General features: G+C 51.7%; 1 protein-coding gene across 2 annotated transcripts in view; it reads left to right on the top strand.

Annotated features, from left to right (window-relative positions):
• Positions 1–12,253, top strand: part of PLB1 (phospholipase B1) — a 189,032-nt gene that overhangs the window by 156,035 nt on the left and 20,744 nt on the right. For both annotated transcript variants that reach the window (XM_060309527.1, XM_070046869.1), the window contains 6 exons: positions 40–144; positions 1,195–1,290; positions 1,842–1,913; positions 8,146–8,211; positions 11,359–11,419; positions 11,971–12,029. In XM_060309527.1, the coding sequence (XP_060165510.1) occupies positions 40–144; positions 1,195–1,290; positions 1,842–1,913; positions 8,146–8,211; positions 11,359–11,419; positions 11,971–12,029 (459 nt within the window). The remainder of the gene's footprint in view (positions 1–39; positions 145–1,194; positions 1,291–1,841; positions 1,914–8,145; positions 8,212–11,358; positions 11,420–11,970; positions 12,030–12,253) is intronic.

Below are 12,253 nucleotides of genomic sequence, written 5' to 3'. Positions count from 1 at the left end.
CAGGGCCTGTGCAGAAGGCACCCATGTGTGTGTCCCCAGAGCAGCATGCGTGAGCTGGTGGAGTCAGGTCGCTACGACACGCGGGAGGACTTCTCCGTGGTGCTGCAGCCCTTCTTCTACAACATCCAGCTCCCCATCCTGGCGGTAGGCTCCCTGCCCTCCCTGACAGGGCTGCCAAAGGGAGGAGAAAATTCAAGGCAGAAATGCCAAGTGCTTCCGTGAGAGTGAAAATAAATGGGGCAGACCCGGGCAGCTCTCCAGCTGCTGGTCTGGTGGGTACAGCTTCCCCGAACATCAGAGCTGCATTCCCAGAGGGAGTCCCACGTGAGATGTTCTCATTACTACTCATCACAGCCTCCATTTTATTGAGCACCTACTATGTGCCAGGCACTGTGCGCACCACGCATCAAATCTCCACAACTGCCTTTTGAGGTGAGTTTTATCATCTCCACATAACAGAGGCTCAGAGACTTGAAGTATCTTCCCTAAAATCATACAGGAAATAAGGCACAGAGGTGAGATTTGAACACGTCCAATTCCAGACTATTTACTTTCTGCCCCACAGCCAACACTGCAGTTATAACGGAGGGTACCATTTCCGCCCCTGGCTCTGCTCTCCACTTGACACTTCCACTCTGAGCAGAAGAGCTCTGTGAATGGACCAGGGTGGGGACTCAGTTCTCTCTACCTGGGCCTCCATCCCAAGGGCCTGGCCTACCTGGAGGGAAGCCGGAGGAAGCTTTGAGCACCTAGGCTTTGCCCAGGCCTGCCCCAAGGCTTGGCCTCTTCTCCCCACCAAGGTCACTGGGACCAGCTGGCCAAGGGCTGGGAAGTAGCTTTTCCCAGCTGGCTGACCAAGACTTCCTCAGGGACTAGTATCTCATTCCCTCAACCATGGCATGGGTTACGTACATGTGCCTAAAAATACATATAGCACTTTTTTAATTAAATAAGGGGAATTGTGGGACCGGAAAGCAGATTAGGAGTTTGGGGTCACTCAAGGCTATTGATCTGTGGGACTGCTCTGATTTCCCTCTCGAGGTGAGCAGGGCCTTAGGAAGCCACAGGCGGGGAGCACCCTCGGGGGAGGAGGGCATTGAGAGGTCAACCCCAGGGGTCAGGCCCACCAGCTGTGGCCCACTATCCACCCTCTGCGCCAACGGGATCTTAAGGACGTCTGTTTCTCTCCTTCAGGATGGGCGCCCGGATGTGTCCTTCTTCGCCCCAGACTGCCTCCATCCAAATCAGAAATTCCACTCCCAGCTCTCCAGAGCCCTTTGGGTCAATATGGTAAAATACATGGGATGTCCCTGGTTCTCTGGGGTTCTAGTCTAGAGCAAAGCCCCCTAGAATGGAGCTTGTTCCTGGCCTCCCTTTGCAAGCAAGATACAGAGGAGCAGTGGCCAGCGCATCTGTGGAAGTCTGTATAGAACTGAAAATACGGAGTCCTTCTGATTCCGGGATCAACTGCCTCCCCTCTCATGGGCTTTGAACTGCGGTGCGGGACTCTTTACATGAATGCAAGGCAGAACCCTCACGTTTATTCAGTATTTTCTATGTGTCAGCAGCTGTTCTAGGCAGTTTAAGCCATGTTATCTCATTTAAGCTTCTCAACAGCCCTGCAAGAAAAGTCTTAGGAGTTTCTGAGGAAGCTGAATCCTACAGAAGCTAAGAAACTGGCCCAGTATCCCACAGCTGGCAAGTGGCAGTGCCAGGAGTGGAAGCCAGGCCCCCTGAAAGCAAATCTGAGCTCTCCCCACTGCAGGAAGCCCTGCCAGGGAATGTTCACTTCAGGGGAAACAAATTAGTACATGCACGTCTCTCTTTTCTTCCTCAATCAGCTTGAACCACTAGGAAAGAAAACGGATACCCTGGACCTGATGGCAGCTATACCCCTCCCCTGCCCTGCTCAGGTAATGAGGGAGGGCCTGCTGTGCTGCTCTCCAGAAACCCAGAGCTCAGACCCCACCCATCCCCTTCACCCCGCACCACAGCTTCCCCTTTGCCCATCTTGCCCCCTGACTGGGAGAGGACGGACTTCGGAGGATGGAGGGAAGTGGAGGAGAACAGAGAGGGGTAGAAGAGGGTACAGAAGCACCTGTGTCTCTAGGAGAGGCAGGTGGGAGAGGAGGCCTGGCCCCAGTAGAGGGAGACAAGTAGGGTGACGGATGTGGATTCTTGAGAAGCGGCGTTAATAAGCCAGAAGGTGGGAAGACCACTCATTTCAGCAGCGGTACGTGGGGCAGTTGGGAAGGTCCGGCTGCAGGTTGGAGGCCTAGCAAGAAGCCAGCTGGGCTCAGAAGCTGTGGTTAGTGGTCGTCGAGCCTGGATCGGGAATGTCCGGCAGGGAGAGGGTCAGGGAGGAGAGCCCTGGAGCTGGGTGGGGGAGGGACAAGCAGGCCCAGCCTTGCCATGACTGGGGTGAGGCTGGCTGGGCTCCTTTTAAGGAGGAAGATCTAAGTGGTTGTTAAACCTGATTTCAGGCCCAGGAGTGGGGCAGGTACATGTGCCCATTGCCTTCAACCCCCTCTTCTAGCCCCTGTCTTATGGCTCTTTAACCAAATAAGGCTGAGGCCAGAGAGCCCTCAGAGGCAGTGAAAGCAGGAGAGCGTGACCCGGTCTGGGAGGCTGGGTTTCCCACCTGGGTTGGGCTGCTTCGCCCTCTCCCACCCTCCCAGCTGAGCAGGGAGAGGACCTGCAGCTCCCCCGTGTGTCTGCCAGGGCTCCAGAGACAGTGGGCAGCCCTGCCTGGTATACCCCTCCCTGTCTGCTGCCTTCCCCACCCCAGTCTCCGGCCCAGGCTAGCCTTGTGTACCATCAGCTTCATCAGGAGGGTGGGAAGAAGGGATGCAGGAGTGAAGGCAGTGGTAGCAGAGGGCTCAGATGCCGGGTCCAGGGCTTGGAGCGAAGGAGATGGTCAAAAGATGTAATAATCAGTGCAATGCGGGCAAGGTCCTAGAGGGCCCTTCTGTGCCAGGTGTTAACCCTTTAATTGCTAGATCCACGTACAGCGGGTTCTAGGGGAGGGACCAGGCAACCTGGGTAGTGGGGGCATTCGGGGACTCAGAGCAGTGGCTGTAAGCCATACGGGGGTAAGTATTTCAATATTTTCAGAACCCATATGGCCATTCTGAACATCAGCCATGGAAAACCCTCTCCAATCTGCCAATTCCCCTTCCATTAAATAGTAAAAGTAATCACAGCCCATTCCAGGGAGCCGTCATTTGCTCTCCTCCTCACAAATATCTGTTAAGTACCAGGTTGGAGCCTAGGCACTGGGGCAGGTAGAGCCCTGTCACCATGGGCTTCAAAGTCCCAGATCAGGCACGGAGCCCCAAAAGGCTGCTGCTTCACCCAGAATCTCAAGCCACATTGGGCTCCGCTTCTCCTCCTGGACAGAACCTGAATGAGCCATTGGTGAGCAGAGGAGAGCAAATCCAGCCTCCTGGAACGTAGAAGCCCAGCCTGGGAGAAGCGGTTGCCAGGCAACCCCAGAGCACATTCCAAAAGGATCCATCTGTTGGCCAGCCCAACCTCACCGCACCAGGCAACGTAGAATTCTGCATTCCTCAGGTCCCATCTGCTCCCTCCCATGTGCCTTGGAGCTATATAAAAGTCCACCAGCAACTCAGTGTGAGCTGACAGGGGCCAGGCAGCACATATTTTAATCCTAGCTGAGTCTAAACATAGAGGCCACAGGCAGGACCCAGCAGGGAGGAGGGGGCAGGGACGGATGCAAGCACTGGGGAGCTCTCTCAGCTTCCTGCCTGCTCCTCCCCCAGCCCCAATCAACTGCAAGTGCATTCTGCCCAGCCAGGTCGGGCACTTAACAGTATTCCATGGATTTCTGTTAGACTTTAAGGTTGCACACAGGATTTTATGGCCAACTTTTTTTTTTTTTTTTGCGGTACGTGGGCCTCTCACTGTCGTGGCCTCTCCCGTTGCGGAGCACAGGCTCCGGATGCACAGGCACAGCGGCCATGGCTCACGGATCCAGCCGCTCCACGGCATGTGGGATCTTCCCGGACCGGGGCACGAACCCGTGTTCCCTGCATCGGCAGGCGGACTCTCAACCACTGCGCCACCAGGGAAGCCCTGTGGCCAACTTTTGATCAGTTGCTCTGTGGACTGTGACTGTTGTCCCCTTCCTGCCTTCATGGCCTCTGCCCACTCCTTCCCTAACCCAGGGCTGCTGGCTGTGGCTCCTCCTCAAGCTTTGAAGAAATCAGCCGAAGGTGAGCGGAGTCCTTTTTCAGGTCTTTTTCTTGCCCTCTCTAGACGCGTTTGTCAGAGTTAGCCACCTCCTCCGTGAATTTATTCCTCCTTGCATTCGTGGATGTAAAGCCACCTTGATTGTTCTGTTTTTCTAGCGTCTGCCCCTTCTCATCTCTTTTAATAACCCTCCTTCCTTTCTCCCAGCATCGAAAATGTGGACATTCTCCAACTTCCATGTCTCAGCCCTATTCTCTTTTCTCTTTCTTTAGGTCCCCTCACTCTGAGATCTGTCCATTACCAGGGTTTCCCGTTAAATGTCTTTGCCTAGGATCCCCCAACCTGTGTCATCATTTCTTACTTTTTTTCCCCAAACTTGAGCTCTATTTCTAACCCTTAAGAGATCTTTCCCCCTTGGTTGCCCTCTATGGTGTAAGCTTACCCAGAAGGCAGATTAAATATATGATCAGGGTACCCACAGAATGGGGGAACCAAGGGGAAACACGGATAAACAAAGTGAAATAATTTCGAGTGCTATTTCATCCAGTCTTTCATCTTGAGAAAAAGCCGAGGTTTCTTGGATTCCCTTATACTTCCTTTATTATTTAGCAGTGTTTCTCTTTTGAATTACATATGGGGTCTATTGTCTTTTGAATGCTTTGGACTTCTAAATCTCCCATTCCTGCCCGGACCTCCTCATCATCTCAAACTCACTCATATTCATTCAAAAAATGATGTTTGAGTAACAACGTCCATAGGAACGAAATAGCTGTCTTCCCAAACTCTCTGATCCTTAGGACTTCCTATTTCTGTCCACGTTGTTGTGGCTGTCACAGTTCTGCAGGTGTGAAACGTCAGGCACGCTATCTGATAGGATCCTTCCTAGTGCTTTTCCCGCTGGCATCCTTTCCGTTCCCACTGCCACCACCCCAGTTCAGGTCCTCAACACTTTGTGTGTTAAAGGTCACCTGATGCTTCCCATCACAGAGCAACAGAGAATTTTATAACCTTAGGATCTCAGTGCAGAGGGCCTTGGAGTCCTGTTGAGGCAGTCTCTCATATAATAATTGAATTATTCTACCACATCCCTCCCAAGGCAGCTAGAGGCTATGGCTTCTACTTACACTTCCACACGCTCAAGGCAGTGCTTTTCTAACAGCCAAGTGGCTACCTGTTAATATGTTGTAAAATCAGCCTAGTAGGTCGCGTTTGGGATGGGACGATGGGATGGGATAGGATGGGAAGTTGGGATGAGGTGGGACAGAACTGTCAGAGGGTGTTCCATGCACCGCTGTTACGTCCTCCTCTCTTCTACCACTACCACCCTCCCCTGGGTCTTCTCCTCAGTTTCCTCAACTATTTATCGCAGACAAGTGTCCCAAACCCTGCCTCACGTAGTAGGTATGTCTCCTTGGAACGTGGCCCCCCCTTAAGTTGGTGCCCGGCCCTGACAGTACACACCTGGTTTGGTCCGAGCAGCACAGAACAGAAGAAAACCAGCTCTCCTTCACGGAACTTTACACCTAGTAACACTGCCAAGATGAACAAGACCTTTTCCCGAAACCACTGACTCACGTTGCTGACTCACATCAGGTGGCTGTCGGGGCTGTGCCCACCGGCAGGCCACACCATCTTTGCACAGCTCTAACTAGGAGAACATTTCCTTGTGCTGGCCTTCAATGGGCTTAGCTTTCTACTTACTGGTGTTAGCAACCTCGCCTAGGAGAGCCAGCGGACTAAATGGGCTCCCTCTTCCCTCTGCTCAGCGCCAGGCCTTTAACCCAGTCTGACTCATGCAGACACAGTGCGGTCAACGGGCCCAGGGCACCCAGGCCGCCTGTCTGCCACTGTCCTGGACCTGTTCTCATTGTTCCCGTTCTGGCCTCACTCCCCACCGCATTCCAGTGTCTCCCTGACGCCTTAGTTCAGTCTCCCCTCTCTGGCCCCTCCCTCTACCGTTGGATCATGAGATGGAATAGGCTCTCCAGTTTGATTTTAAGCATGTCTGGAAGGGCAGGGAGCGTCTTTGCTCTCCGGTTCTTCCTGTGGTAACCACTCTGAGACTAGCTCCAGCCCCCAGGCCCTGTGCCCCATCGGGGCTCCCGTGAAGTGGGGAGAGAATGATAACGAGTGACCCCCCTCCCAGCGAGTCTCGTCTTTGAGGACCACACATTCCCAGATCTTGCGACCGTTCCTCAGCCATTACTGCACTTACCGGATGCGCTATCCTCTGATGCTTCGCTACCTGATGCTTCTCATGTTCTCTGCCTGACTGGGTTGTAAGCCTCTGTATCCTCCCCTCATTCTGGCACCTAGAACAGAGCTCTGAACACATGGGGCTCTACAAAGGTGGGGCATTTATTTATAGGATGCTCCCAGAGTGCCCTCGTCTGATGGTGAAGCTCAGGGGGCACAACAGCATTGGCCAGAGACAAGCCTCGTTAGCCGGGGCGATGCGCCATTGTAAGCTCTGTCTCCTTGCAGTGTTGCAGATGGTCCAGGGCACACTTCCTGCCCTTGGCCCCGAGTGCCCCCTCTGAATCATGTTGCAGCTAGGAATGCCGAGACTCGGAGGCTAGGAGAGACGTGCACTGCCCAGGGAGCCAAGGTCTGTGCTGAGGGCTAGGGCTTTCATGTACCTAGATTTCATCCTCCAAGGTGACTGCTGAGACCTTCTCTTCCTCATCCCTCTGTCTGACCAGCAGGGTCTTTCTCGGACCTGACCCCCGTGATCAGGAGGAATTCCCCGTGAGGAATGGAAGGAGGCCACTGCTGGTCAGGAGGCTTGACGGGTCGGGCCCGGCTCTGCACTCACTTCCTGCTCTCCACCTGGAGCAGGTCCCTCCTCCACTCTGCCCCCCAGTTGCTCCTCATCTGTAAAGCGGGGGTTGCAGACTCAGATGCAGTGCCAGGCAGGAACACAACCGTGTGGATGGGATCAGGTCTGGGACAAGAGGAGGTGGTAGGGCCAGAACTGAAGGGCACACGCCTCTTCGGGAAGCATTCAGAGTTGGTCTTCTCTCCTCTCCCTTCCTTTCCTCCTCTAACTTTTTAAGCACCTTTCAGGCCAAAATAGAGCAGATGGGCAGTCAGCTTTCAACCCCTGGTTCGGATCTCCAATGACCTCTTCTCCAACATTCCGGTTCTTCCTACTTACTCCCATGTTATTCCCAAATTTTCAGACCATGGCCCTTCTACCCCACTCAGCACGTCTTGTGAAGGTGTTGACAGCCCTGGGCTGTTTGGCCTGGTCTCTGGCTTATGAACTTCTTATTGCTTCACTGTCATTTTCACATTTTCTCATTACCTGCTTTCCCCCTTTTCTCCTTTGTCTACTTCCTTCTTCGACCAACTTATCACCCACAACTGAATAGACCTGGATTCTTGACTGGGCGTGTGTGAAACTGATTGTAAAATAAATAGGCGAGCAGGGAAAGAAGAGGCTGTTTCACGAGAAAAACACACAACCAGAGTATGTGAAGCCAACCCGAAGGGGGTAAGATACATAATTCAAAGGAGGCAAAATCATACTAATAGCAGCAGATATTAAAATACATTGATGATCATAACACTTTTTGGTGAAGAAAAAAGTGCTATAATGTGAATCTCTTGCCAGAGAAATGACAAAGGAAAGAAAATCATTCTGAGGATTAGGGAGATGTTCAGTTGTCAGGGTGAAAACAAAAGCGCAGAACCCTGACTAGAACGTGTATGGAACCCTTTTTAGGCCTTTTATTGTGCATCCCTTGTCAAAGCTGTTATGTAAAACCCTCTAGGGAATGAATGAAATTATGTTTGTACGGTTCTTTCTATTTAAATGCAGAAGATCATGTTAAATAAATCTACAGGACAGGATTGTTAGTACTTAATGTTTCCTAAGCAATCTTCCAGGCTGTCAGATAAGCTCTCCCTGTGGTTTCTTTTCTCTCCTAGAATGAACCCTTCCTGAGAACCCCCCGGAACAGTAACTACACATACCCCACCAAGCCGTCCATTGAGGTAACCCCCGACGCACGTCTGCCTCTCTCAGGGACAAACCATTTCCACCTCCCGGCGACTCGGGGCGTGGTGTGGGTTTCCGAGAGTTAGCTTAATCAGAAACGTACCCCGCTTACATACTGGAAATTGGAATGTGAAGAAAAGGCTCCTGAACCACAAAGTCCCAGGATTGTCCTAACATGTTCTCAAGTGTTTACCTGATGTCAGCAACCAACTAGAGGAAGTGCCTGTGGATCAGTTGTCTTTGACCTTTGCACAAACATCATTTCTGATCAGGCAGCTCAGCCTTTCAAGAAGAGATGAGGGGGAGGCGGTGGGTATGATGCACTGTCAATTTCCTGTCATTGAGTGGGAAGAACCTCAATTCCGGGGGCTGGGCCCAACAGGAAGCTGACACATATGCAGGTGGGTCTCCAGGGCTTGCTTGGTTCAAGTCAATCATTCTAGCTCTGAGGATTCAGGGCCCATGACTTTAGGGGCAGCTACTGCAAAGATGGCCTGAAGGATCCTGAACCACACCCGGCCTTGCAGGACCGGCCTGGTCCAGACCACATGTGTCGGCCACCAGATCGAGGGATCAACCACCAGTGTCGGATGAGCACCTATGGTTTGTCCAGTCTTGTGCGAGGGGCTGGAGGGCGTTCAGAGAAGCGTCCGCGTGGTCCTGCCCTCAGGAGTTAGAGGTCGTTCCAGACTGGGCACCTACGATGTGTCAGACACTGACTCAGGAAGATAGAGCAGTGGACCAGACAGATGGGTCCCACCCCTCATGGAGCTTACAATCTACCGGAGGAGGCATCCAGTAGACAGCTAAACACAATCATTTCATAGAGTGAAGACAGCTCTGAGGAAGGTGATGCAGGAAAGTGAGATGGGGCAGGGAGGGTGGCATGTTCTGATGAGCCGTGCAGACCACGTCAGGCCTCTCTGAGGAGGAGAGATTTGAGCTAGGATGTGTATGATGAAAAGACGCCGGCTATCTGGAGAGCCAGAGTCCCAGACAGGACCAGGGAGTGCAAAGGCTCAGAAGTGGGGCTGAGTCGGGTGTATTTGATGAGAGAAAGAAGTCAGTGTGGCTGTGGGTGTGTGAATGAGGTAGAGAGTAGGTCATGAGACCAGAGTGTTTATTGAGGGACCGATCACACAGAATCTGAATCCCTAAGAAAGAAGGTTGGACTTCAGGTGGAGCGCTGTGGGAAATTGTCGGAGGTTCTAGGAGAAGGTGATGTAATCTATTTCACCTTTTTAAAGACCCCCTGACTAGTGTGGAAAATGGATTCGGGAGCAGCAGGAGTGATTGAGGAAAGACGTTTTATAAGCCAGCTGAAGCACTGAGACTAACTCACCTGAAATTATTGAAGAACCGTTAGGTGCTAAGCGCTGGGATGCAAGCCATGTGGTAATGCCACCATCCAGCCTCTCTGAGTTCTCTTAGGCTCATGTTAGCCCAACAGAGGCGTGTCCCAGGCCAACCACGGACAAAATCCATTAGAATTGAAATGTCAGCTACATCTTGTCGGTTGGGCATTGATTGGTTTATCTAACATGCGTATATTTATTGGATGCCTAAATGGCGCAGGCACTGTGCAAAGTGCTGGGTATACACTGGTGAAAACAGTGGTTCTGGTTCTGTCCTCTTGGATCTTAGTCTCATGTGTCTTTGCTTCTGTTGCCGGAAGAGTTAAAAACCCAGGCCTAGAAAGTGGTGGGATTTGTTTCTTTTTTTAAAATACCTTGCTATTTAAATTAGCCACAGACAGGCAACAGCAACATTACTTGAGAACTTGTTAGAAATGCAGAGTCTTAGGCAGCACACCAGTCCTGCTGTCTCAGGATCTGCATTTAACAAGACCCACAGGGGATCCGGGTGCCCTGGCATAGGGTGCCAAGTACAGTTCTTCCCTTGGAACAGACGAGAGTGCTCCATTTCCAACCTGGGTCTGTTCATCTGCATGGGATGGGCTTGTCTCTGGCTCACCAGTTCTCTGAGATGTTTCTAAAGTGCTCACGGCTATAGAATTTTTTTTTAATTGCATCTTCCCCAGATATTTGTCATCTGCGCTTCAAGAACATCTGTGTTCTTGATTTCAGTAGAACTCCCACACAGAAGAAGGACTCCATCCGTGTGATGAATTGAGCAGTTCCCTGGAATAAACTAAATTACATCAGATTAAGCAACTAATATTTAAAGGAAGTTTCATTTTTGCTCCCTTGTGAGAGGAGTGTTTTAACAAGGCATGTCTGCCTCATCATCTGACCAAATGAAAGAGACAAGCTTCCAAAGCCTTTGGCAACCACACGCCTAGAGAATCAGTCAACCGGACAACAGCTGTGTGTGGAGCCCTACTGTGCACTCAGCCCTACTGGGCTTGTCCCTCAGGCCCCTCTGGGCATATGCCAGCGTCTGCACTAGGGAAGGAACTCTATCTTTCCCCCAACTTCTGCGCCCTCTGCTTCCCTCCCCATCCCCTCCTCCAGCACCTGGCAAGTGTGCCCTATATTCCAGAGACAAGAGAATTGGACTGAAGGTATCCAGGTTATAGACGTTAATTTATATACATACAAGGAATTGTTTGGCTATTAAGTTAAATACACCAAAAGAAATGATATGCACATATTCAGAAATGATATGCAGAAACCAGAAACTTTGCAGTTGTAAAAATTTCACATTACTGTCCTAAATATATTGTAATCATTGTTTTGGTCCTAGCGTTGTAATTAGTGTACATTAGTTTCATGTTAAACGACACCACCAAAACCCACATGGAACCTCTTATGAGGCATCCAGGTCTGTGTTCCTTTGGGAGACCACCTGTTGCACACCTTCACTGTTTTCTCCCCTACTTTGCATGACTGTGGGCTCCATTTAAGGGTGTAGATAAGTTGAGGTGGGAAAGACTGTGGGTGTGCATGAGTGTGTCCACACATCATGTGTTTTGTGCATGGCGGGTGGGGAGAGACCTATTTTCTCCTCTCTGATTCCCCTCTCGCTCCATCCACAACTCACAGCTCTAGCCTCACATGATCCCCTACAGTAACGTAATTCCAGCCTCCACCAAGAATTCCTTAGCTAGTTCTTCCTGGGCTGAAGCTAACCTTCCTGCACAGTGAGTGTCGGGTGTTGTGTCTTTCCTCCTGTTGATTTAGAACTGGGGCAGTGACTTCCTGTGTGAGGAGTGGAATCCTTCCAACAGTGTCCCCACATCAGGTTAGTATAAACATCATCACCCCCTTCAGTCAAGGGCCCCCTTCAGTCAACCTACACACACACCTTGGAGCCTTGAGCAGGTCTTGCTGATTCCCATGCAGTGCAGACCTTGATCCCGGGTAGCCCATGACAAGCTAGGCTGCAGCACTGCTGGGCTCCCGGGCTCTCCACAGACCACACTTCTCCTCTTGGCTTAGTCCCGATGGCAGCCTTTCAGACCTCCCTGCCCAGTGAGGTAGGTATAGTCAGGGATTGGGGTCCTCTCTACCTGTGCTCATGACCCCCCCGCCCCCCACCCAGCTGGAGCTTTCCTGGACCACTCCAGTGTGAATTGGGCTCCTCTCAGGATGGATGAGAGCCATCAAGCCCATCACCTTCAGTGCCTTAGTTGCTCTGAATAGATGGAAAATACAAATTTGCTAAAGCCTTAGGCTGGAAATAAGTTTAATGGGAACCTGTGGGATAAGAACAGAACCTCAGACTCCTAGCCAAGTTAATAGTTTCCAAGGAAGACCTCCACTGACCATCCATCTTTTTTCCTGTCTCCCTAGTCCATGAGCTCCGGCCAGCGGATATCAAAGTGGTAGCTGCCCTGGGTGACTCGCTGACTGTGAGTACTGAGCTGGGCCAGGCCCTGTGCGGAATCACCTCTTCCCCCACATCAGCTCTGTGTTCAGCATTTAGCCGAGAACGTACCTGTGTCCGGCAATGAAACATAGCCAGGCAGCCGCAAAACACCGGCAGGCGATCGAGAATGCCCTCCCCTCCTCCCTTCCACAGCCTGGCTCAATACCACCTCCTCCACGGGGCCTCCCCTCCATCCCCTGATAGAAG

This window comes from Globicephala melas, chromosome 12 (genome assembly GCF_963455315.2).
Source record: "Globicephala melas chromosome 12, mGloMel1.2, whole genome shotgun sequence".
Taxonomy (NCBI): domain Eukaryota; kingdom Metazoa; phylum Chordata; class Mammalia; order Artiodactyla; family Delphinidae; genus Globicephala; species Globicephala melas.
This window is presented reverse-complemented; position numbering and strand designations above follow the sequence as displayed.